Genomic DNA, 27,462 nt, shown 5'->3' on the forward strand with positions numbered 1-27,462 from the left:
GAGCGCAGTTGCGTCCCGGAAGTGTCTGTCTTCACTTGTAGCCTGTGAGAAAGACCCGATCACGTGATGATTGCGCAGCACTACGGGCTACAAAAAGGCATATTTTTATTGGGTGCATTACGGCCACAAAGGGGATGCCACAAATTGTGAATGAGAGACTATTGTAGTGTGTACAGCCTGCGTAAAAAACAAAGCAGAGCTAATGCCTTTCAAGCAACTTTTTTCAAATCATCATTAGATTCTCATCATGCAGCCTTACAATGTATTAAAAATCAAAACATATAGCCGAACATTTGTGGAACAACTAAAGTTACATTAAATAATTCTAAATTGAGTATATAGGAGTACCTATTTCTTTGTTAACCGCTCAACACAGAATAGCCGCATGTGCGCACTCCCTCAAATCGTTCAGAGAAAATATTTATATTTTATAATTGTATTCTTCATACAATAAAGTAATATAAAATAATACCACAGAATTCTAAGCAAATCTTGTCTGCTAAATGAAGTAGTGTAGCCCACAGCCATTTGGCATAGCCACATCAGAACCTAACATAAGGACAACTCCGAGTATGCTATTATTTTCATCTGAAATAGAATACATTTTCTTCATATCATGCTTCTTTAGATCTGTCTAAAATAAATAAGGGATTTATTGTGAACGTGTAGGCTATATTATATGGATTTATTATACTTTTTAAAATGTAGATAATCCAAAAGTCTGCATGTGTGGAAGCCAGGAGATGCTAAATGTGTTTATGTTAATTAACGGTGAATTACCATGAGACTGACAGTTATTTGCTTGACAATCAACAGCTGATGAAATTTCATGACCGCCACAGCCCTAGTTGATCCATCCTCAGTTTTTCTGGTGGCAAGTGGTGTACTAGTGGACATTAGAACATAGCCCTGGTCGCTCTTGGGGTTGGGTTAAATGCTGAAGACACATTTCAGTTGAAGGCATTCAGTTGTACAACTGACTAGGTATCCCCCTTTCCCCCTTTCTTCCCAGCTGATGTTGTCACCTGGGTGTAGAGAAAATGGCTGCTGAGAATATGGATGATATTGGATGGGAATGGCTTTGTAATGTACAATATCTAAAAGACTGGCACTAAGCTTGTCTTTGGGGCATGCTGGTGTAGAGCTATGCTAAGACCACGGACAGCAACAGAGTTGACAGGAAGGTGTGCAGCCAGGGACAGAGAGGAGGAAATACAAACTGACAAGCAGCCAAATGTAAGCAGCTACACATGGGTTTGGTTGGGCATGACAGGATCATAGAGAGAGAGAGAGAGAGAGAGAGAGAGAGAGAGAGAGAGAGAGAGAGAGAGAGAGAGAAGAGAGAGAGAGAGAGAGAGAGAGAGAGAGAGAGAAGGAGAGAGAGAGAGAGAGAGAGAGAGAGAGAGAGCTGAACACTATCCTGATATGACAGTAGTATTAGAACTAAAATGACAGAATGGTGTGGTAGGAGAACTGTGAAGAGAGGAGGTAGAGAAGGAAAAGATTGAGAGGGGGATATGCAGGGTGAGATGGGTGACGTGAAGAGAGGCATAGAAGGTGGGAGTGAGGGAGAGAAAGGGGAAGGAGGGGGAGAGAGGGGAATGTATGCGGAGTGAGGTGAGTGAAATGGAGAGAGGCAGGGAGGCCATGAGGGCGGCAGGAGGGGAGAGCCCAACCATCAACAGTGCTGAGGGGTCAAGCTATGCGGCGGGAGATGAAAGGCTGATTGTCTGTGGCAGTGCCAGGAGGTCCGGGGGAAACAAGGTTAGGGGTCAAGACAGAAGCCCCTTTTGACATGGCAGCGAGATGACCCGTAACAGGTTCTGCGGGGCTAGCTATGTAAGCAGGAAGTGCTTTCTCTTTCTCTCTCTCTCTCTCTCTTTTTTCTCTCTCTCTCTCTCCCTTTATTCTTTCCCAGGGGGATGTTGGATGTTGGACGCGGTCCCTGGCATGGCTGCCGCTTTCATGCGAGCCGAGGCCTAGCTCAGAAGCAAGCAAGCATGGAGGCGTACTGTAACAAACAAATTCCTAACAATATAATGCCATTTACTCCCTCGCAGCTCAGGTGTCACGTTTTAACTGAAACTCTGGGTTTCAGCAGTTTCACCCCAAGCTGTAAAAGGGTTGTTATTCCATTCTGGGCCTTGTTGTTGTGCAGATTATTAACCTTTTGGAGCGATTTACAGTAGATTTACTCAAATTGGGACATTGCCCAAGTCCAGTGCATGGCCTTGTTGTAGCCTGTAAACCAGGTTGTGTGGTTAGTACAGAAGGTTCATTCCATTGTTACATTCCATTGAGCAAATGAGATATGACTATCTGTTTATCATCTCTGACAGTTTAGCAAAATAATGTAATGGATGAGCACAATAACGCTGATGCGAATATATTGTCTCTCTCTGACTGAGTGGTTGTAAGGGCTTCAACATGCCTGGTTTCATCAGGTCATGGTCACAGTGTACCTTGTTTGGTAAAGTTATTGCACAATGAATATCTGATGTTTTCTGTTTTGACCCCCAAAAAAAGTCCTGTTTTGGTGAATGTATTTTTCTTTTTAATTTCTGGTACATACACCCAGTGACTCATAGATACTGTATACAGTTCCTTCGGAAAGTATTCAGACCTCTTGACCTTTTCCAAATTTTGTTACGTTACAGCTTTATTCTAAAATTGATTAAATATGTATTTTTCCTCAGCAATCTACACACAATACCCCTTAATGACAAAGTGAAAACAGGTTTGTAGAAATGTTTGCAACTTTATTAAATATAATTAACAGATATACCTTATTTACACAAGTATTTAGACCCTTTGCTATGAGACTCAAAACTGTGGTCTGCCGAGTGGCGCAGCGGTCTAAGACAGTGCATCTCGGTGCTGGAGGCGTCACTACAGACATCCTGGTTCAAATCCAGGCTGTATCACAACTGGCCGTGATTGGGAGTCCCATAGGGCGGAGCACGGGTTTGGTCAGTGTAGGCTGTCATTGTAAATAAGAATTTGTTCTTAACTGACTTGCCAAGTTAAATAAAGGCACATATTTTTTTAATGAATTGAGCTCAGGTGCATCCTGTTTCCATTGATCATCCTTGAGATGTTTCTACAACTTGATTGGAGTCCACCTGTGGTAAATTAAATTGATTGGACATGATTTGAAAAGGCACTCGCCTGTCTATATAAGGTCCCACAGTTGACAGTGCATGTCAGAGCAAAAACCAAGCCATGAGGTCGAAAGAATTGTCCGTAGAGCTCAGAGACAGGATTGTGTCGAGGCACAGATCTGGGGAAGGGTACCAAAAAATGTCTGCAGTATTGAAGGTCCCCAAGAACACAGTGGCCTCCATCATTCTTAAATGGAAGAAGTTTGGAACCACCAAGACTCTTCCTAGAGCTGGCCGCCCTGCCAAACTGAGCAATTGGGGAGAAGGGCTTGGTCGGGGAGGTGACCAAGAACCCAATGGTCACTCTGTCAGGGCTCTAGAGTTCCTCTGTGGAGATGAGAGAACCTTCCAGAAGGATAAAAATATCTGCAGTACTCCATTAATCAGGCCTTTATGCCAGACAGAAGCCACTCTACAGTAAAAGGCACATGACAGCCCACTTGGAGTTTGCCAAAAGCCATTTTCTAGTCTGATGAAACCAAGATTGAACTCTTTGGCATGAATGCCAAGCGTCACGTCTGGAGGAAACCTGGCACTATCCATACGGTGAAGCATGGTGATGGCAGCAGCATGCTGTGGGGATGTTTTTCAGCGGCACAGACTGGGAGACTAGTCAGTACAGAGAGATCCTTGGTGAAAACCTGCTCCAGAGTGCTCAGGACCTCAGTCTGGGTTGAAGGTTCACCTTCCAACAGGACAACGAATCTAAGCACACAGCCAAGACAACGCAGGAGTGGCTTCGGGACAAGTCTCTGAATGTCCTTGAGTGGCCGAGCCAGAGTCCGGACTTGAACCCGATCTTAATTCTCTGGAGAGACCTGATAAAAGCTGTGCAGCAATGGAGTATGAGCCAATCTGACAGAGCTTGAGAGGATCTGCAGAGAAGAATAGGAGAAACTACCCAAATACAGATGTGCCAAGGTTGTAGCATCATACCCAAGAAGACTCGAGGCTGTTATCGCTGCCAAAGATGCTTCAACAAAGTACTGAGTAAAGTGTCTAAATACTTATGTACATTTTATATTTCTGTTTTTTTATTTTTTATAAATTAGCAAACATTTCATAAACCCTGTTTTTGCTTTGTAATATATGGGGTAATGTGTGTAGATTGTTAAATGGAAAAAAACTATTTTAGAATAAGTCTGTAACCTAACAAAATGTGGAAAAGTCAAAGGGTCTGAATTCTTTCCGAAGGCACTGTATACATACATAAATACAGTTGTTTATAGAACATATTCCTCTATAGAAAATGGGTCTGCTGTACATGTGCCGCTAACATGAAAGACATGCTTTGGGGCAGAGTTGAATGAAGGACACCCATGCACGGTGACCCTTGTTTCTCTAAATGCCTTGATTTCTGTGAAGTACTATAGGAAGTTACTGTGTGTCATTTGTATAAAAAACAACAACAACAACACTATCTTAGATATGCCTCCATTAAATATCTCATGATTCATCGTCTAACGATTAAATGGAGCTTTAAGACCTGACACAGCTCTCGTTTTCTGCCCAGGCTCCCGCCTACCCCCTCCAAACCAGCCCAAATATACATATATGGTCGTGCCCTAGGAGAACGGAACATACTGCTTCCTGGGAGATAATATTTGTGCCGCTCTTAATCCGCTCGTTGTGGGAGGCACAGGGATTATATTTGTGTCTAAATTTAGCCTCCATGTCGCCCCTGTCCTCAGCTACAGTACAAGCTGATAATCTATGTTTAAAGGGAGGTGATCTTGGCTGGGTCTAGTGCTCCGCCGTGTCTGTGTCAGCCAGCCAACCCAGGATCACACAGAAAACAGACCAGGTGGACTGGCTATTACAGTATAATTCACATGACATAACCTCTATTTTCTTTCTCTCTGCATTTTTGGAAAGGGCCCATAAGTAAGCATTTCGCTGTTAGTCTACAACTAACAAATACAATTGAGAGTATTCTGTTGCTATCACTTGGTAAACAACAAATGTACACTACCATTCAAAAGTTTGGGGTCACTTAGAAATGTCCTTGTTTTTGTAAGAAAAGCACATTTTTTGTCCATTAAAAGAACATCAAATTGATCAGGAATACAGTGTAGACATTGTTAATGTTGTAAATGATAATTGTAGCTGGAAACAGCAGATTTTTTATGGAATATCTACATAGGTGTACAGAGGCCCATTATCAGCAACCATCACTCATGTTTTCCAATGGCATGTTGTGTTAGCTAATCCAAGTTTATAATTTTAAAAGACTAATTGATCATTAGTTTGAGAACAGACGCCTGACAAGTCCTCAACTGGCAGCTTCATTAAATAGTACCCGCAAAACACCAGTCTCAACGTCAACAGTGAAGAGGCGACTCCGGGATGCTGGCCATATTTCACACTGGCCAATAAAAATAAAATATTAAGATGAGCAAAAGAACACAGAAAAATCTGTCGGGAAGTGAGCTGGCAACCGGAGGGTTGCTGGTATCAAATCCTAGATGCCATTGCCTGCTGTTGTGACTTGTGCAAGGCTCTTTGTCATTATGGGGTAATGTATGTAGATTGATAAGGAACAACAACAGCTCCTAGTGTGGCAGCTCTCTGTGTGTGTCTTTTGGAGGGGTTGGGTTAAAAGTGGAAGTCAAACTTCAATTGACCAATTAAGTAATCTTAATTTCAGATCAAGGCACTCTTGAATTATGAAAAAAATATATAATAAGGAGAATGCAGTCTTTAAATTGTCATTATTTGTCTTGGTTCAAACCCCAGAATGGGGATCCATATTTATAGTTATCCAAGGTCAAATTGGAAGGCAGAATCCCCCATCCTCCCTTTCCCATTCCTTCCTTCCCCTCTCATCTCCTCTCCTCTAATGCTTGATGGCTCTCCTCCTAATCACAATATGTGGTCATTGTGATGGGAGTATGGGCCTACTGGGAGGAGCACCTGTAATGGGAGTATGAGACTACTGGGAGGAGCACCAGCAATGGGAGTAGGGTCTACTGGAGGAGCACCAGCAATGGGAGTATGGGTCTACTGTGAGGAGCACCAGCAATGGGAGTATGGGCCTACTGGGAGGAGCAACAGCAATGGGAGTATGGGTCTACTGGGAGGAGCACCAGCAATGGGAGTATGGGTCTACTGGGAGGAGCACCAGCAATGGGAGTATGGGCCTACTGGGAGGAGCACCAGCAATGGGAGTATGGGTCTGAGGAGGAGCACAAGCAATGGGAGTATGGGCCTACTGGGAGGAGCAACAGCAATGGGAGTATGAGTCTACAGGGAGGTGCCCAGCAATGGGCCTACTGGGAGGAGCACCTGTAATGGGAGTATGAGACTACTGGGAGGAGCACCTGTAATGGGAGTATGAGCCTACTGGGAGGAGCACCTGTAATGGGAGTATGAGCCTACTGGGAGGGAGCACCTGTAATGGGAGTATGAGACTACTGGGAGGAGCACCTGTAATGGGAGTATGAGACTACTGGGAGGAGCACCTGTAATGTGCCTACTGGGAGGAGCACCCGCAATTGGAGTATGAGCTACTGGGAGGAGCAACCTGTAATGGGAGTATGAGACTACTGGGAGAGCACCTGTATGCGAGTATGAGCCTACTGGGAGGAGCACCTGTAATGGGAGTATGAGACTACTGGGAGGAGCACCTGTAATGGGAGTATGAGACTACTGGGAGGAGCACCAGCAATGGGAGTATGAGCCTACTGGGAGTAGCTCCAGCTTGCTCTGTGATAGGCTTATACCTATCCAATCCTTTCAGATAAACAGATTGGGGGTAGAGACTAAGGATTTTTTCTGGACAGAACCACTGTCTCTGGTTTTGTCTAGGTTGACTCTAGATGGAACCATCCCCTCCTCCCCCAATTATTATTTTATAACCTCGTAACACCCTTCTCTGTCTCTCTCTATGCCCCTGTTCCTTCAGCTCTATTTTCAGCGTATAGACATATCTTATCTTGTCCCCATTCATCTTCCTGCAGGCAGGGCTGCTAGTGGCATGGAGCTGGGCTGTGTGTACCCTGTGATACTCATGTGAGCGTATTTGTCTCTGAAGCTGCTCTTTTCTTCCTCTCTCTCTCTCTCTCTCTCTCTCTTCCCTGTCGTCTTTATCTCCATCCCGTGATGAAAGAAAAGAACACAGACAAATATATCAAAATATATAATTACCCAATTCTAGTCACCCCCCTCCCTTTTTAGATACAGTGGCAAGAAAAAGTATGTGAATCCTTTGGAATTACCTCGATTTCTGCATAAATTAGTCATAAAATGTTATCTGATCTTCATCTAAGCCACAACAATAGACAAACACAGTCTGCTTAAACTAATAACACACAAACAATTATACGTTTTCATGTTTTTGCTGAACACAGTGTGTAAACATTCACAGTGAAGGGAGGAAAAAGTATGTGAACCCTTTGATTTAATAACTGGTTGACCCTCCTTTTAGCAGCAATAACCTCAACCAAATGTTTTCTGTAGTTGTGGACCAGACCTGCACAACGGTCAGGAGGAATTTTGGACCATTCCTCTATACAAAACTATATCAGTTCAGCAATATTCTTAGGATGTCTGGTGTGAACTGCTCTCTTGAGCTCATGCCACAGCATCTCAATTAGGTTGAGGTCAGGACTCTGACTGGGCCACTCCAGAAGGCATATTTTCTTCTGTTGAAGCAATTCAGTTGTTCATTTACTTCTGTGTTTTTTGTCGTTGTCCTGTTGCATTACCCAACTTCTGTTGAGCTTCAATTGACGGACAGATAGCCTTACATTCTCCTGCAACATGTCTTGATAAACTTGGGAATTCATTTTTCCGTCGACGATAGCAAGCTGTCCAGCCCTTGAGGCAGCAAAGCAGCCCCAAACCATGATGCTCCCTCCAACATAGTTTACAGTTGGGATGAGGTTTTGATGTTGGTGTTATGTGCCTTATTTTTCTCCACACATAGTGTTGTGTGTTCCTTACAAACAACTCAACTTTAGTTTCATCTGTCCACAGAATATTTTGCCAGTAGCGCTGTGGAACATCCAGATGTTCTTTTGCGAACCTCTCTTTTGCGAACCTGTTTTTTTCAACAGCAGTGGCTTCTTCCGTGGTGTCCTCCCATGAACACCATTCTTGTTTAGTTTTTTACGTATCGTGGATTCGTCAACAGAGATGTTAGCATCTTCCAGAGATTTCTGTAAGTCTTTAGCTGACACTCTAGGATTCTTCTTAACCTCATTGAGCATTCTGCACTGTGCTTTTGCAGTCCTCTTTGCGGGACGGCCACTCCTAGGGAGTGGTAGCAACAGTGCTGAACTTTCTCCATTTATGGACAATTTGTCTTACCGTGGACTGATAAACATCAAGGCTTTTAGAGATACTTATGTAACTATTTTCAGCTTTATGCAAGTCAACAATTCTTAATCTTAGGTCTTTTGAGATCTATTTTGTTCAAGGCATGGTTCACATCAGGCAAAGCTTCTATTGAATAGCAAACTCAAATTTTGTGAGTTTTTTTGTAGGGCAGGGCAGCTCTAACCAACATCTCCAATCTCGTCTCATTGATTGGACTCAAGTTTAGCTGACTCCTGACTCCAATTAGCTTTTGGAGAGGTTATTAGCCTAGGGGTTCACATACTTTCCCCAATCTATACTGTGAAAGTTTAAATGATGTATTCAATATAGACAAGAAAAATACAATCATTTGTGTGTTATTAGTTTAAGCACACTGTGTTTATCTATGGTTGTGACTTAGACAAAGATCAGATCAAATTTAATGACCAATTTATGCAGAAATCCAGGTAATTCCAAGGGTTCACATACTTTTTCTTGCCACTGTACATATAAACTCAGCAAAAAAAGATACGTTCCTTTTTCAGGACCCTGTCTTTCAAAGATAATTCGTAAAGATCCAAATAACTTCACAGATCTTAATTGTAAAGGGTTTAAACACCGTTTCCCATGCTTGTTCAATGAACCATAAACAATTAATGAACATGCACCTGTGGAACGGTTGTTAAGACACTAACAGTTTACAGACGGTAGGCAATTAAGGTCGCAGTTATGAAAACTTAGGACACTAAAGAGGCCTTTCTACTGACTCTGAAAAACACCAAAAGAAAGATACCCAGGGTCGCTGCTAATCTACGTGAACGTGCCTTAGGCATGCTGCAAGGAGGCATGAGGACTGCCGATGTGGCCAGGACAATAAATTGCACGTCCGTACTGTGAGACGCCTAAGACAGCGCTACAGGGAGACAGGATGGACAGCTGATCATCCTCGCAGTGGCAGACCACATGTAACAACACCTGCACAGGATCGGGTACATCCGAACATCACACCTGCGGGACAGGTACAGGATGGCAACAACAACTGCCCTAGTTACACCAGGAACGCACAATCCCTCCATCAGTGCTCAGACTATCTGCAATAGGCTGAGAGAGGCTGGACTGAGGGCTTGTAGGCTTGTTGTAAGGCAGGTCCTCACCAGACATCACTGGCAACAACGTCGCCTATGGGCAAAAACCCACCATCGCTGGACCAGACAGGACTGGCAAAAAGTGCTCTTCACTGACGACTCGCGGTTTTGTCTCAACAGGGGTGCGTTTCTCGTCGAAGCAATAAGCGTTACACCGAGGCCTGTACTCTAGAGTGGGATCAATTTGGAGGTGGAGGGTCCGTCATGGTCTGGGGCGGTGTGTCACAGCATCATCGGACTGAGCTTGTTGTCATTGCAGGCAATCTCAACACTGTGTGTTACAGGGAAGACATCCTCCTCCCTCATGTGGTACCCTTCCTGCAGGCTCATCCTGACATGACCCTCCAGCATGACAATGCCACCAGCCATACTGCTCGTCCTGTACGTGATTTCCTGCAAGACAGGAATGTCAGTGTTCTGCCAAGGCCAGCGAAGAGCCCGGATCTCAATCCCATTGAGCACGCCTGGGATCTGTTGGATCAGAGGGTGAGGGCTAGGGCCATTCCCCCCAGAAATGTCTGGGAACTTGTAGGTGCCTTGGTGGAAGAGTGGGGTAACATCTCCCAGCAAGGACTGGCAAATCTGGTGCAGTCCATGAGGAGGAGATGCACTGCAGTAGCTGGTGGCCACACCAGATACTGACTGTTACTTTTGATTTTGACTCCCCCTTTGTTCAGGGACACATTATTCCATCTCTGTTAGTCACATGTCTGTGGAACTTATGTCTCAGTTGTTGAATCTTGTTATGTTCAAACAAATATTTACACATGTCAAGTTTGCTGAAAATAAATGCAGTTGACAGTGAGAGGACGTTTATTTTTTTTGCTGAGTTTAATAGTAGTTGTGAGGTCAAACTTGGATCAGTTCATTGACAGCCTGCCTCTTAACGGACTGTCTATTGAGTACACTTTTAAACGGCATAGCATGTTCTCCGGAAACCATTCAAGCATTTACAGCCAACCTTCAGACTTGGATAAGGAACTGAGTGCCACAACGTCCCTGAGAACAACTCCCAGTGTCAACAGAAGCTCAAGAGATTAGTCGATCATGTCATGTCAAGCCAACCTGACTCCCAGGCAGTCCCCCCATGGCCTAGTGCTGAAATTGAGCTGTCGCTGCCTCTTCTCTCTCTTTGTCTCCAGATTGAATATAGAAAAGTGAAACTAGATGAGCTCATCTTCATCCACACTGTCGTAGTGTTGTGTATGTGTCCTGTCCCGACCACCAAGTGGAAACACAGATAATAGACAGCCCTATCAGTTACCTTGTTCTCAGGGAAGATTACCTGCCTCCACACACTCTCTCTCTGTGTTGAGTGAAGAAAGCCTCTGTTCTCCAACACCATTGGGACATACATTTTTCAATAGCATAGATTGCTAACACTCAGCACAGTCACATAGCCAGAAGTAATTGTGTTTTTCAATAGCGTAGATAGCTACTTGTCTTTAGCACTCATCACAGCACAGTCAGTCAAGTAGTCAGCCCACTGGAATGGTAATGGGGCTGACGTATTGGTAACATATATGATAAGGTGCTGTGGCGGCTATTGTTACTGTAGAAAGTCAGAAAGTCTTCCCATGAACATTTTGTTTTGACAGGGAGTCATGCTGAGACCAAGGTCTCTTTTACAGATGAGCCCTGGAATTACAAAATAATATACACATCACTACACTACAAAAAGCAAAGCAGAGATACAAAACACAATCATTGAAAACAAACACATTGTTCTGTAAAAACGTCCTCAATCAGCTGTCTGAATTGCCCTAGAGGCGCCAAATCATCAAATTTTAGAGGGTTTAGGAGATTATCCCACAAGTAAGGTGCAGATTTACCTAGCCTCATACAAATCATCCTGATTTTGCAAGCTTACATACATTTTTTAGTATTTTTTGTAACTTTTAAACACTTTTTCTCCCCAATTGGTAGTTAGTCTTGTCCCATCGCTGCAACTTCTGTATGGACTCAGAAGAGGTGAAGGTCGAGAGCCATGCGTCCTCTGAAACACGAACCTGCCAAGCCGCACTACTTCTTGACACACTGCTCCTTTAACCTGGAAGCAAGCCGCACCAATGTGTCGGAGGAAACACTGTACAGCTGGTGACCGAAGTCAGCGTGCATGCGCCCAGCCTTCCACAAGGAGTTGTCAGAACGCGATGGGACAAGGGCATCCCGGCCGGCCAAACCCAGACCACGCTGGGCCAATTGTGCGCCACCTCATGGGTCTCCCGGTCGCGGCTGGCTGCGACACAGCCTGGGATCGAACCCGGGTCTGTAGTTACACCTCAAGCACTGCGATGCATTGCCTTAGACCGCAGTTTTATATGCCTCCTATAGCAAAGCTGTTGATGAGTCGGGTGGCGTTGATCTGTCTCAATCCAACCGACAGGTTAAATTCAACTCCGCGGCCCATGGGAGACTGGATACTCGCAAGGTGTAGGAGACCGGGGAGGCAGTCTGGCCACCCCTCTATCTGAGAAGATTTGATCCAGCTTTGAAACAGCTTTGCCCCGCTTGAGACTGACCTACCAGCCCCAGGAGGCAGCACAGATTAGCCGGTGGCCTCCCAGTGGCACCCTCCCCCATGCCCACCGCAGTTCAGCAGGTCGTTTCCCCCATCGGATTCCATCACTACCACCAACATTGTGGGCAGCTCGATGGTGAGAGATATTGGCCTGCCTACGGTCTGTGGACCGACTAAGGTCCGCTGTCACCCAGGAGCCCGTGTCCATGACATCAACTCTCTCCTGCCCACAGTTCTGGCCAACTACTCCAATAGTGACACTATCATCACTCACGTAGGTTTTAACAACCTTTGTTTAAGCGGCCTGAGGAACTGAGGGAGGACTACAAATCATTTTTAAAGAACCTCGCTAGCACAGGGTAGAGAAAAATCATCTCTGGCCCCCTCCCGTGCTACCGAAGGGGTTCGGAATATTTCAGCTAACTCTTTGCCATAAACGAGTACCTGAAGAAAGTTTGCAATGACAGGAATGTCTCTTTTTGTGACAACTTTGATTTGCTTGGGAGAAACCAGCACTTTTTTAAAAGAGACGGGATTCACCCCAACCGCAGGGTTTCCAGGATTATTTCCAGCAACATCGAAACTGTTTTAGAGACTGAAGACTGACGGACAGGGTCTGGTAGTGCTCCAGTTCTCCCTGTCAGAATAAGCAACAGAAGACTTGGAAAGCATATCAACTCCTGTAGACACGGCACTATGACTCCTTGCTGTCCCCGGTCCACCTGGCCTTGCTGCTGTTCCAGTTTCAACTGTTCTGCCTGCGGTTATGGAACCCCTACCTGTCCCAGACCTGCTGTTTTCAACTCTTAATGATCGGCTATGAAAAGCCAACTGACATTTATTCCTGATTATTATTTGACCATGCTTGTCATTTATGAACAATTTGAACATCTTGGCCATGTTCTGTTATAATCTCCACCCGGCACAGCCAGAAGAGGACTGGCCACCCCTCAGAGCCTGGTTCCTCTCTGGGTTTCTTCCTAGGTTTTGGCCTTTCTAGGGAGTTTTTCCTAGCCACCGTGCTTCTACACCTGCATTGCTTGCTGTTTGGGGTTTTAGGCTGGGTTTCTGTACAGCACTTCGAGATATTAGCTGATGTACGAAGGGCTATATAAAATAAACTTGATTGGATTGATTTGATTATGAGTAACATCATTTATGTTCCTTTAACTACGACTTCTAGTGAGTTTATACAAACTGTCATCTGCTACCATTCTGATAGATTGGAGACTGTCAGAAAACATGGTTGTAAAGTTAATAATTTGGTAGTTATTCCATTGGTTACCTCGAGGCAGATGCCCCAGAGGCAGAGTAGCCCACACTCATTGAATATGGCGCTTTTAAATGTTCGAACAATCAATAGGAAAACCTATCTTGTCAATGACATCATGACTGAGCTGAAACATGGCTGTCTTCAGACTGTAGTGCTTCTCTTATTGAAGCCTCCCCCCAGACTACAGCTTTTCATACTCTATCAGAAAAGGGAAAAGGGTGGGGCGACAGCCTCTATTTTTACTAATGCTCTCAGCTGTAAGGACATTTCATTTGGCAACTTGGGTATTTTGAGCATCATGTTATACTGTTTAAATGTCAGCCACCAGTGCTGGCCGTAACCCTGTATAGGCCACCAAAGCACTGCCCCACTTTCTTTACTGATTTATCTGAACTATTGTCTATTGTCCTTGAGAACTATGATCAAATCATTGTGTTGGGTGAATTTAATATTCATGTTGACAAAGAGACTGACTCGAAGGCCATTGAATTTATGAATCTTTTGAGCTCTATGGACTTTATCCAACATGTTATTGTGCCAATGCATAACCGCGGCCATACCTGGTTATTAACAAGGGGCTTTCTATTGACTTATCCTCAATTGTTGATGTTGTTTTATCTGATCACCACTGTGTATTTTGTACTACCTTGTTTCCCATAGCACAGGGTAATACTGAACGCATTATTAAGAAACGCTATCTTACCTCTGAAGTTGCTACAGATTTTACTGAGTGTATGAACAATACTCCATCACCTATTTTGCCTTCCTCTTGTGTTGATTTATTTGATAACTTTAATAGCAAATTAAGGGCAACCATTGATGCCATAGCTCCAGTAAAGTTGAAAAAAGCCACATCCAAAGGGAGAGACTGTCACGCCCTGACCTTAGAGATCCTTTTTATGTCTCTATTTTGGTTTGGTCAGGGCGTGAGTTGGGGTGGGCATTCTATGTCTTGGTTCTATGTGGTCTATTTCTATGTGTTTTGCCGGGTGTGGTTCTCAATCAGAGGCAGCTGTCTATCGTTGTCTCTGATTGAGAACCATACTTAGGCTGCCCTTTTCCCTCTTTCTGTGTGGGATCTTGTTCTTTGTTTGTGTGCCGCTAGGTTGCACGACGTAGCTGTTCGGTCGTCGTATTCTTTATTGTTTTGTTGTGTCGTAGTTTCACTTCGTGAATAAAATTATGTGGAACTCAAAGGATGCTGCGCCTTGGTCTCATTCTTCCCAGGACGATCGTTACAGAGACCCTTGGATGAGTGTAACGGGCTTCCTCCTCTTCATACGAAGAGGAGGAGTAGTGATTCGACCAAACTGCAGCGGGTTGTGAATACATAATGATTTAATAAACAAAACTGAAGAACACGACGAACACTTGAATAAATACAAAACAAATAAACGAATGTAGACAGACCTGGACCCGAACTTACATACAACGTGAAGAACGCATGAACCAGGAAACAGACTACATAAAATGAACGAACAAACAAAACCCGGAACAGTCCCGTGTGGCGTAACATACAGACACTGACACAGGAGACAATCACCCACAAACAAACAGTGAGAACAACCTACCTTAATATGACTCTCAATCAGAGGAAACGTCAAACACCTGCCTCTAATTGAGAGCCATACCAGGCAACCCAAAACCAACATAGAAACAGAAAACATAGACTGCCCACCCAAAACTCACGCCCTGACCATCAAACACATACAAAACAACAGAAAACAGGTCAGGAACGTGACAATGAGTGAGAAAACTTATACATTTAAGAGAAATTGCAGATAGGCAGAGTGGAAGTGGAGAAAGTCAAAGTTGTAGGTCCGTTATGATATTCTGAGAGGGCAACTTGGCATACACAACAAGGAAATTAGAAATGCCAGACGGGCTAATTTTTCTAACTAATAATCGGAATAATTCGAGAGTGCTCTTCTTGACCATTAATGGCCTGATAAATCCTACCCACGCAAACCTATCTGAAATTTCCTCCATATATAAATGTTTGTGGCATATTTCAGAGATAACATACATTAGGCTGGGTATCAGTCTAGCAAGACCTGATGAGAAGTTTAATGATACGTTCCCTAGCCTACCTCGCAAAGGCACTAGGATTTATTTTTGGTTGACACAGACATGCTCAGGAAAGTGATATCACAACTTAAGCCTTCTACCTGCCTTCTCAATGTGATCCCCACCACCTTCTTCAAAACAGTTTTTAATTGCATATCTGAAGAAGTGCAAGCTACTGTTAATCAAATCAAATCAAATGTTATTTGTCACATGCGCCGAATACATCAGGTGAAATGCTTACTTACAAGCCCTTAACCAACAATGCAGTTCAAGAATAGAGTTAAGAAAATATTTACTAAATAACTAAAGTAAAAAAATCTAATCAAATCAAAAAGTAACACAACAAAATTACATAACAATAACTAGGCTATATACAGGGGGTACCGAGTCAATGTGCGGGGGTACAGGTTAGTCGAGGTAATTTGTAAAGTGACTATGCATAGATAATAAACAGAAAGTAACAGCAGTGTAAAAACAAAGTGTGGYGGGGGGGGGGGGGGTGGCCATTTGATTAATTGTTAATTGTTCAGCAGTCTTATGGCTTGGGGGTAGAAGCTGTTAAGGAGCCTTTTGGTTCTAGACTTGGCGCGTACCGCTTGCTGTGCGGTTGCAGAGCGAACAGTCTATGACTTGGGTGACTGTGACTTGGCACTTTCACTCGGGCACTTTCCCCACTGCACTGCACTTTCCACCACTGCACTAAAATCTGCTATGGTGAAACCCCTTCTGAAGAAATTTTCATTCAAGCTCTAACCTTCCATTCTTAAGCAAACTTCTGGAGAAATTGGTTTTAAAACAGCTAAATAATTTTTTAACTGTATTTAAAAAAAAAAATAGAATCTGGTTTTCAGGCCCACAACAGCACATTTACTACTTAGTTAAAGTAGTAAATGATCTTAGAGCCAACATAAATGCCAAACAGCTCTCTGTCCTCTTGGATTTAAGTGCTGCATTCAACACTTTTGATCATGATGTCCTTCTGGACAGACTGGGGAGGAAAGGGCGTACGCCAAACTTTTGCCACAAAGTTGGAAGCACAGAATTGTCTAGAATGTCATTGTATGCTGTAGCGTTAAGATTCCTTTCACTGGAACTAAGGGGCCTAGCCCGAATCATGAAAAACAGCCCCAGACCATTATTCCCCCTCCACCAAACTTTACAGTTGGCACTATGCGTTCGGTCAGGTAGTGTTTTCCTGGCAACTGCTAAACCCAGATTTGTCCGTCAGACTGCCAGATGGTGAAGCGTGATTCATCACTCCAGAGTCCAATGGTGGTGAGCTTACACCACTCCAGCCGACTCTTGGCATTGCGCATGGTGATCTTAGGCTTGTGTGAGGTTGCTCAGCCATGGAAACCCATTTCATGAAGCTCCCGGAGAGTTCTTGTGCTGACGTTGCTTCCAGAGGCAGTTTGGAACTCGGTAGTGAGTTCTGCAACCGAGGTCAGACGATTTTTACGCGCTTCAGCACTTGGCCATCCCGTTCTGTGAGCTTGTGTGGCCTACCACTTTGTGGCTGAGCCGTTGTTGCTCCTAGACGTTTCCACTTCACAATAACAGCACTTACAGTTGCCCAGGACAGCGATAGCAGGGCAGAAATTTGACGAACTGACTTGTTGGAAAGGTGACATCCTATGACGGTGGCACGTTGAAATTCACTGAGTTCTTCAGTAAGGCCATTCTACTGTCAGTGTTTTTCTATGGAGATTGCATGGCTGTGTGCTCAATTGTATACAGCTGTCAGCAACAGGTGTGGCTGAAATAGCTGAATTCACTCATTTGAAGGGGTTTCCACATACTTGTGTATATGTATGTTACCGCTTGGCAGAGTTATCAGTAAGCACAGCATTGATTTTCACTGCTACGCAGACATTACACAACTTTACATTTCTGTGTCACTAGAGGATTATTAGACTGTATTAGTGATTTAAAAACTTGGATAGCACACAACTTCCTCCAGCTAAATCAAGACAAGACGGAGGTACTTATTGTTGGAGCCAAAGCACAGAGGGAGAATCTGGCCGCACAGATAAAACACCAGGTAAAAAACCTAGGTGTTATTTTAGATTCTGAACTCAATTTCAAATCACACGTTAGGAATGTCACCAAAATAGCTTTTTACCACCTGAGGAACATTGCCAAGGTGCAGACATTTCTATCTCAGGCTGATATAGAGAGACTCATCCATGCTTGTATTACAAGCAGGCTTGACTACTGTAATGCTCTCCAAGAAAGGCATTGGTCAACTGCAAAACATACAGAATGCTGCAGCACAGGTACTGACCAAGACCAGAAGGAGAGCACACATTACACCGGTTTTAAGGTCTCTGCACTGGCTGCCTGTGAGTTTTCAAATACATTTTAAGATACTTCTATTGGTTTTTGGCACCCCAATACTTCAGACATGCTTTTACCCAGTAGTTCCCTCAGGTCCTCTGGCACTGGCCTTTTAACTATCTCAAAGCTTTGCTTTTCCTTAGGTTGCTTTTTAGTCGTTCCTTTTTTATAGTTATTATTTTGTCTTTTATACTCTTATGTTTGTTGTGTAGTAAATATTTCAGTTTTTATTTTCATTGTTTTTCTTAGTTTTCTTCGAGTGAAGCATATTGTGTTGCATTCCATGTCTGAAATGTGCTGTAAAAATAAAGCTTGATTTGATGAGGACCTAACTCAGTGGAGATGGAAGGTATCTCCAGCGTTAGAAATCCCTGAGATCGGGTCTGGGAGCTCGTATGTCTGTAGGTTAACAATGAAGTAAGGTACGGGGGAAGTTTGTTCAAGAGGGCTTTATAAACAAAAAGAGTGCAATGCATCGATCTATGAGACTTCAAAGAGGACCAGCCTAATTTCTGATACAGAATTCAGTGATGTGTACTGAACCCGTCGCCTGTAATAAAGCTTAGTGCACTACGATAAACTGCATCCAAGGGCTTCAATACAGTGGCAGCTGCATTCATATACTGTATTATAGACGATATCACCATAATCTATTACCGGTATGAATGTTGACTGAATTATTTGTTTTCTGCTATTTAACAAAGCCTATAAAGGTGCAATGACCTGGCCTGAAACCATATTCATGAACACTTAGAATACATTTTGTAGCTAGGGAAGACCTAATCCGAGTTTATCAAAGATTAAAAAATGTTTTGATAGGCAAGACAGTTTAGAGACAGGGGGATAATTATTTAGGTCGGAGGGGTCAACACCAACTTTGTGGAGAGGGAGCACATGGGCCGCCTTCCAAACCCTGGGGATTGCAGCGAGATAACTGTCAGGTAAAAGATATGTCAATGATTCCGCAATTAGGGCAGCAAAAGAAAGGATCAAGTAAATCAGAGTTTTTTTTTTACAGCCATCTTAATTAAGCAAGGCATCTAGCACATCACAGGTAGAAAGTTGTTGAAATGGGAACAATGATTCATTAGAAGTTCATGGATCTTCCATCATGCCAAGTAGAGTCTGGGAGAGTGAAGAGCAGTCAACTCACTGACCAGGGTCAATAAAACCATAATTTCTTTAATCATGACTTTCAGACTATTCTATAATTTCTCCACTTTATACCCAGTTGTATTACTTCAGGGTGGAAAAAAAGGATAAGAATTAATTTAGCTTTTCATTCAACAGCTCTATCCGCTCCCTTATTCAAAAACTGGTTGGCTGGAAGGTACTGAGCACTGTGCTGAGTTCAATGTCTCAGCCAAGATACAGTATGTTAAGAGCTACTTAGTACTGATCCAAGACGAGTATTAAGGAAGAATCAGAAAGTGACCTGGAATGTTTTCTATTGAAGTAACTGGAGCTAACCCTTTCTCTCTCTCTACCTCTCTCTCTATATATATGTCTCTCTTTCTCTGTGTGTGTGTGTGTGCGCCTGTGTGTCTTGCAGCATCCTGTTTGCGGACATCGAGGGGTTTACCAGTCTGGCGTCCCAGTGTACTGCCCAGGAGCTGGTGATGACACTCAATGAACTTTTTGCCCGCTTCGACAAGCTGGCCGCGGTGAGAACACATGCAACCACGCACGCACACGCACACACCACACACACACACACACACACACACACACACACACACACACACACACACACACACACACACACACACACACACACACACACACACACACACACACACACACACACACACACACACACGAACGCACACCACCACACACACACACACATGCACACAGGTGAACCCTGCAACCCTAGGATTGTACAGTACTCCTTTCTCCCACTTTGGAGTCCTTTCTTCTGCTAATTGAAATACCAGGCAGATATAGTTGATGTGGGAGTTTACTGATAACGATGTGGATTTTGACAACTTTGAATGCCCTGACACAAGTCACTGTGTGGTTGTGTACCCCGCTGGTCTGCCAGCCAGGCCTCAACTCTCACCTCATTAGCCCACTGCAGGGGCACTGAGTCACAGCACACCTCCCAGACATAGACCCAGTCTCATCCAGACCCAGCATGGACCACTGCTCTCTGGCACAGAGAGCAGAGCACACACAGGCCCATATGCATGAACACATACATACTTGCATGCACAGGCACGTACACATAATACAATCTGCATACACACATAGCTGTGCACACACACACACGTACGCACGCACATATGAACAGACACACACACACACACGCATGTGCATGCGAAGACACTGAGAACTGCCCATCTCACTAGCCACGTCTTAGCTGATTCCAGTACACATACACACATTCACTTTCATATGTCAGATTAATCACATAGACGTATTAATGATGCAGTCAGAAGGATTTTCTTAAATGCACTTAAATATATTTAGATCCTGTCACATGTTCCAAGGAGGTCGTGAACACACACACACACACACACACACACACACACACATACACACCCACCTACACACCCGCACACACACTGTTTAATTTGCACAACACTAGGAGTGATTGTATGGATCCTGGTTTAAACAGAGCCATGTGCTGTGGAGACAGAAGACATTCAGGTGGCTATCATGAGACATGAGCCTGCTGCAGTCCTGTGCCCTGCCCAAGGGAGACACACACACACACAAACACACACACACTCTCTCACACAAACCATTAGGCTAGATATTTACAGTACAGCACAAGGCCAGACTCACTCTGCCAAGCAACCATTAAGGTCATATCCAGGGCATGCTACTTAACTCTGTGTTCTAGAAGACACATGTAGAGTGATTACTCAAGCTTTCCATGTGATCACTCTGTGTTGCCCCCCCCAACCCAATATCTGTATAGCCTTGACTGTTGAGTTCTAAATAACAAACCATGAAGTACACACACACAATAGCCTATTTTCTGTATTTTACAGTACAAAAACATAATGGATGGAGAGCAGCAGTATTCTTACCTAACAAAGCTGTGTTGTTTACAGTAAGAATGAGGGAAATAATAAGCTATTTACAGTATTTTTACCTAACAAAGCTGTGTTGTTTACATTTTACATTTACATTTAAGTCATTTAGCAGACGCTCTTATCCAGAGCGACTTACAAATTGGTGCATTCACCTTATGATATCCAGTGGAACAACCACTTTACAATAGTGCATCTAACTCTTTTAAGGGGGGGGGGGTTAGAAGGATTACTTTATCCTATCCTAGGTATTCCTTAAAGAGGTGGGGTTTCAGGTGTCTCCGGAAGGTGGTGATTGACTCCGCTGAACCTGTGGCGTCGGAGGAGTTTGTTCCACCATGGGGTGCCAGAGCAGCACATTTGACTGGGCTGAGCGGGGAACTGTACTTCCTCAGAGGTAGGCGAGGCGACAGGCAGAGTGGATTGAACGCATGCCCTTGTTTTTTGGGTTGATAGGCGACTTTAGATAGAGCCTCATAGATGGAGCAGTAGTACGGGACCTCTCTCACAGCTCCGTAGCAAACACCATGGTCTTTGTTACGGATGCGAGCTTCAACTTGAAGCCATGAGAGAGCGAGGAGTCGAACGGTTACGTGAAGAGAACTGGGAGGAGAAGACGTGTCGTGACGTGCCCCGGCGTCGCTGCATGTTGATCGTAGGCTCTATATGGCACAGGCAGGATGGAGCCCAAGCCCAAACAGCGATGTGCCGCGAAGTAGTTAATTCCCTCCATGTTGCTGCGGAGATTACAAGTGTTGTGCCCTGATCGTCGATTTAGGAAAGTGATGATGCCTTTCCCTGAGCGCTGGATGTGTACTGTAGACTAGCCTCCTGCATCTCGTCTACCTCGCCTCCTCATGTGTGTAAGGCTGATCGGTCGATTTATCATCAGGTCCCTGCTGACCATCCGTCACCCGCATCCACCTTGATGTTAAGTTCCCCGATCATGGACACCAGTCGTGTTTGGTGTGCTCCAGTGAGCTGCTAACACCCATTATAACGCGTTTCCTAATCACTCCTGGGAACGCAATGTGACTGATTGCTCTCAACCGTACTCGATGATGGCCGAGATCACGCCTGTAACGTGCAGCTCTAACGGTCCTATCCCCCCGGGAGGTCATACCATTGAGCTCTCGTCTCGCACTCTCGCACCTCCTGTATCATCACAGGTTCAGCTTGAGGTGGTGATCCGTCATCCACAATCGTATCTCTGCCATGACATGCAGAGATGCGATTCGCCACCTGGTTATCAGAGGGGGAAAGGAGAAGATTAATTGTGCTGTCTGCATAGCAATGATAGGAGAGACCATGTGAGAGATATGACAGAGCCAAGTGACTTGGTTATAGCGAGAATAGGAGAGGCCTAGAACAGAGCCTGGGGGCACCAGTGGTGAGAGCACGTGGTGCGGAGACAGATTCTCGCCACGCCACCTGGTAGGAGCGACCTGTCAGGTAGGACGCAATCCAAGGTGGGCCGCGCCGGAGATGCCCAACTCGGAGAGGGTGGAGAGGAGGATCTGATGGTTCACAGTATCAAAGGCAGCCGATAGGTCTAGAAGGTAGAGAGCAGAGGAGAGAGAGTTAGCTTTAGCAGTGCGGAGCGCCTCCGTGACACAGAGAAGAGCAGTCTCAGTTGAATGACTAGTCTTGAAACCTGACTGATTTGGATCAAGAAGGTCATTCTGAGAGAGATAGCAGGAGAGCTGGCCAAGGACGGCACGTGTCAAGAGTTTTGGAGAGAAAAGAAAGAAGGGATACTGGTCTGTAGTTGTTGACATCGGAGGGATCGAGTGTAGGTTTTTCAGAAGGGGTGCAACTCTCGCTCTCTTGAAGACGGAAGGGACGTAGCCAGCGGTCAAGGATGAGTTGATGAGCGAGGTGAGGTAAGGGAGAAGGTCTCCGGAAATGGTCTGGAGAAGAGAAGAGGAGGATAGGGTCAAACGGGCAGGTTGTTGGGCGGCGCCGGCCGTCACAAGACGCGAGATTTCATCTGGAGAGAGAGGGGAAAAAGAGGTCAAAGCACAGGTAGGGCAGTGTGAGCAGAACCAGCGGTGTCGTTTGACTTAGCAAACGAGGATCGGATGTCGTCGACTTCTTTTTCAATGGTTGACGAAGTCATCCGCAGAGAGGGAGGAGGGGGAGGAGGGGGAGGAGGATTCAGGAGGGAGGAGAAGGTGGCAAAGAGCTTCCTAGGGTTAGAGGCAGATGCTTGGAATTTAGAGTTGTAAAAGTGGCTTTAGCAGCAGAGACAGAAGAGGAGAATGTAGAGAGGAGGGAGTGAAAGGATGCCAGGTCCGCAGGGAGGCGAGTTTTCCTACATTTCCGCTCGGCTGCCCGAGCCCTGTTCTGTGAGCTCGCAATGAGTCGTCGAGCCACGGAGCAGGAGGGAGGACCGAGCCGGCCTGGAGGATAGGGACATAGAGAGTCAAAGGATGCAGAAAGGGAGGAGAGGAGGTTGAGGAGGCAGAATCAGGAGATAGGTTGGAGAAGGTTTGAGCAGAGGGAAGAGATGATAGGATGGAAGGGAGGAGAGTAGCGGGGGAGAGAGAGCGAAGTTGGGACGGCGCGATACCATCCGAGTAAGGGCAGTGTGGAAGTGTTGGATGAGAGCGAGAGGGAAAAGGATACAAGGTAGTGGTCGGAGACTTGGAGGGGAGTTGCAATGAGATTAGTGGAAGAACAGCATCTAGTAAAGATGAGGTCAAGCGTATTGCCTGCCTTGTGAGTGGGGGAAGGTGAGAGGGTGAGGTCAAAAGAGGAGAGGAGTGGAAAGAAGGAGGCAGAGAGGAATGAGTCAAAGGTAGACGTGGGGAGGTTAAAGTCACCCAGAACTGTGAGAGGTGAGCCATCCTCAGGAAAGGAACTTATCAGGGCGTCAAGCTCATTGATGAACTCTCCAAGGGAACCTGGAGGGCGATAAATGATAAGGATGTTAAGCTTGAAAGGGCTTTACAGTATTCTTTACAGTAAGAATGAGGGAAATAATAAGCTATTAACAGTATTTTATACTGCAGTGAAATTGTATTAAAATAGGTAAAAGAAAAAGAGCAATTCTCTTTAACATACATGTCATGAGGGCGTTTTGCAGTGCAGAATTCCCAGAAAAAATAAGAAAAGTGATTCATTTAGTATTCTTCCAGACCTCGACGTTCCCACTGGGAACAATACATTTCCAATGTCATTCATCACTATGTGAAAGTCCAAACTTGGTATTTAGATTTGGTATTTATAAGTGACAGTACATTATATAGGGGTAATTATACACTGTATGGAAAACATACCCCATACACCACAGATCTAGTGGCGTCAGAAAGTATACCCCTTGACTTATTCCACATTTTGTTGTGTTACAGCCTGAATTATTATAATTGTTTTCTCTCACCCATCTACACACAAGATCCCATAATGACAAAGTGAGAACATGTTTAAATGCATTTTTGCACATTTATTGAAAATGAAATACAGAAATATCTGATTTACATAAGGATTCACACCCCTGAGTCAATAATTTGCTGAATGCACATTTGGCAGTGATAATAGCTGTAAGTCTTTCTCGGTAAGTCTCTAAGAGCTTTCCACACCCGGATTGTGCAACATTATTCTTTGTAAAAAATTATTCAAGATCTGTCAAATTGGTTGTTGATCATTGCTTGACAACAATAGATTTTCAAGTAAATTTAAGTCAAAACTGTAACTCAGCCACTCAGGAACATTTACTGTCTTCTTGGTAAGCAACTCCAGTGTAGATTTGGCCTTGTGTTTTAGGTTATTGTCCTGCTGAAAGGTGAATTCATCTGCCATTCTGGTGGAAAGCAGACTGAACCAGATTTTCCTCTAGGATTTTTCCTGTGCTTAGCTCCATTTTGTTTATTTTTTTCTCCTGAAAAACTACCCAGTCCTTAATGATTACAAGCATACCCATAACATGATACAGCCACCACCATGCTTGAAAATATGGAGTGGTACTGAGTAATGTGTTGTATTGGATTTGCCCCAAACATAACACTTTGTATTCAGGACAAAAAGTTAATTGCTTTGCCACATTTTTTGCAGTATTACATTAGTGCCTTGTTTTTTTTGAATATTTTTATTTCGTAAAGGCTTCCTTCTTTTCATTCTGTCAATTATGTTAGTATTGTGAATTAACTACAATGTAGTTGATCCATCCTCAGTTTCTCCTATCACAGCCATTAAACTCGAACTGTTTTGAAGTCACCATTGGCCTCATGAAATCGCTGAGCGGTTTCCTTCCTCTCCGGCAACTGAGTTAGGAAGGACGCCTGTATCTTTGTAGTGACTGGATGTATTGATAAACCATCTAAAGTGTCATTAATAACTTCACCATTGTCAAAGGGATATTCAATGTGTGTTTTTTTTTTACCCATCTACCAATAGGTGACCTTCTTTGTGAGGCATTGGAAAACCTCCCTGGTTTTTGTGGTTGAATCTATGTTCGAAATTCACTGCTTGATGGAGATACCTTACAGATGGGTACAGAGATGAAGTAGTCATTCAAGAATCATGTTAAACACTATTATTGCACACAGAGTCCATGCAACTTATTATGTGACTTGTTAAACACATTTTTACTCCTGAACTTATTTAGTCTTGCCATAACAAAGGAGTTGAATACTTACGTAATGAATACGTAATTTATTTGTAAAATTTTGAAAAACATAATTCCACTTTGACATTATGGGGTACCGTGTGTAGGCCAGTGACACAAAAATCTCAGTTTAATCCATTTGAAATTCAGGCTGTAACAAAATGTGGAAAAAGTCAAGGGGTGTGAAAACTTTCTGACGGTACTGTAGTTTTATCCCAAGTGTTGGCAAAATGTGAAGCCAGCATTTGGTTGCCTAGATATAGTGGTCAGGTTTTAATTTGGAAAGGAATTATTTGCCACTGAGTTTTTAGTCATGAGGCTTTTATCCAGAGAGACTTACAATACCAAGTGCATTTCAACAAGCAGGCAACAAACAAACACTTTTTGTGATCATCGTATGTAAAACCCTCCTCAAAGGAAATGCTAGTAACACACTAACACATTATGTGTGTGTGTGTGTCTGTGGTCTGTGTCTGTGTGCAATACGTGTGTGTGTGTGTGTGTGTGTGTGTGTGTGTGTGTGTTGTGTGTGTGTGTGTGTGTGTGTGTGTGTGTGTGTGGTGTGGTGTGTGTTGTGTGTGTTGTGTGTGTGCGTGTGCGTGTGTATGTGTCAACAGGAGAACCACTGCCTGCGTATTAAGATTCTTGGCGACTGCTACTACTGTGGTGTCTGGGCTGCCAGAGGCCCGGCCGACCACGCATCCTGCTGTGTGGAGATGGGTGTGGACATGATCGAGGCCATCTCGTGAGTATGGCACGGCCAAATACATATTATGTGCCTTCGGAAAGTACTCAGACCCCTTGACTTTTCTACATTTTGTTACGTTACATCCTTATTCTAAAATGGATTAAATAAATACAAATCCTCAGCAAATCTACACACAATACCCCAAATAATTTTTTTACAAATGTATTCAAATGAAAAAAAGAAATACCTTATTTACCTAAGTATTCAGACCCTTTGCTATGAGACTCGAAATTGAGCTCAGGTGTATCCTGTTTCAGTGATCATCCTAGAGATGTTTTTAACAACTTAATTGGAGTACACCTGTGGTAAATTCAATTGATTTGACATGATTTGGAAAGGCACACGCCTGTCTATATAAGGTCCCACAGTTGACAGTGAAAGTCAGAGCAAAAACCAAGCCATGATGTCAAAGGAATTGTACGTAGAGCTCCGAGACAGGATTGTGTCGAGGCACAGATCAGGGGAAGGGTACCAAACATGCAGCATTGCAGCATTGAAGGTCCCCAAGCATACCACCCTGCATACCACTGCTGGCTTGCTTCTGAAGCTAAGCAGGGTTGGTCCTGGTCAGTCCCTGGATGGGAGACCAGGTGCTGCTGGAAGTGGTGTTGGAGGCAGTAGGAGGCACTCTTTTCTCTGGTCTTAAACAAAGATCCCAATGCCCCAGGGCAGTGATTGGGGACACTGCTCTGTGTAGGGTGCTGTCTTTCGGATGGGACGTTAAACGGGTGTCCTGACTCTCTGAGGTCATTAAAGATCCCATGGCACTTATTGTAAGAGTAGGGGTGTTAACCCCGGTGTCCTGGCTAAATTCCCATCTGGCCCTCAACCATCACGGTCACCTAATAATCCCCAGTTTACAATTGGCTCATTCATCCCCCTCCTCTCCCCTGTAACTATTCCCCAGGTCGTTGCTGCAAATGAGAACGTGTTCTCAGTCAACTTACCTGGTAAAATAATGGTAAAATAAAAAAATAAAATAAAAAATTCTTAAATGGAAGAACTTTGGAACCACCAAGACTCTTCCTAAAGCTGGCCGCCGGTCAAACTGAGCAATCGGGGGAGAAGGGCCTTGGTCAGGGAGGTAACCGAGAACCCGATGGTCACTCTGACAGAGCTTTAGAGGTCCTCTGTGGAGATGGGAGAACCTTCCAGAAGGACAACTATCTCTGCAACACTCCACCAGTTAGGCCTTTTCTGGTAGAGTGGCCAGACTGCAGCCACTCCTCAGTAAAAGGCACATGACAGCCCGCTTGGAGTTTGCC

General features: G+C 44.3%; 1 protein-coding gene across 2 annotated transcripts in view; it reads left to right on the forward strand.

The window, feature by feature from the left end:
- Positions 1–27,462, forward strand: part of LOC111977149 (adenylate cyclase type 5-like) — a 149,596-nt gene that overhangs the window by 79,186 nt on the left and 42,948 nt on the right. For both annotated transcript variants that reach the window (XM_024006474.2, XM_024006483.2), the window contains exons 4-5: positions 19,355–19,466; positions 26,067–26,194. In XM_024006474.2, coding sequence (XP_023862242.1) covers positions 19,355–19,466; positions 26,067–26,194 — 240 coding nt within the window. The remainder of the gene's footprint in view (positions 1–19,354; positions 19,467–26,066; positions 26,195–27,462) is intronic.

Source organism: Salvelinus sp. IW2-2015, linkage group LG2 (genome assembly GCF_002910315.2).
Source record: "Salvelinus sp. IW2-2015 linkage group LG2, ASM291031v2, whole genome shotgun sequence".
NCBI classification, from domain to species: Eukaryota; Metazoa; Chordata; class Actinopteri; order Salmoniformes; family Salmonidae; genus Salvelinus; species Salvelinus sp. IW2-2015.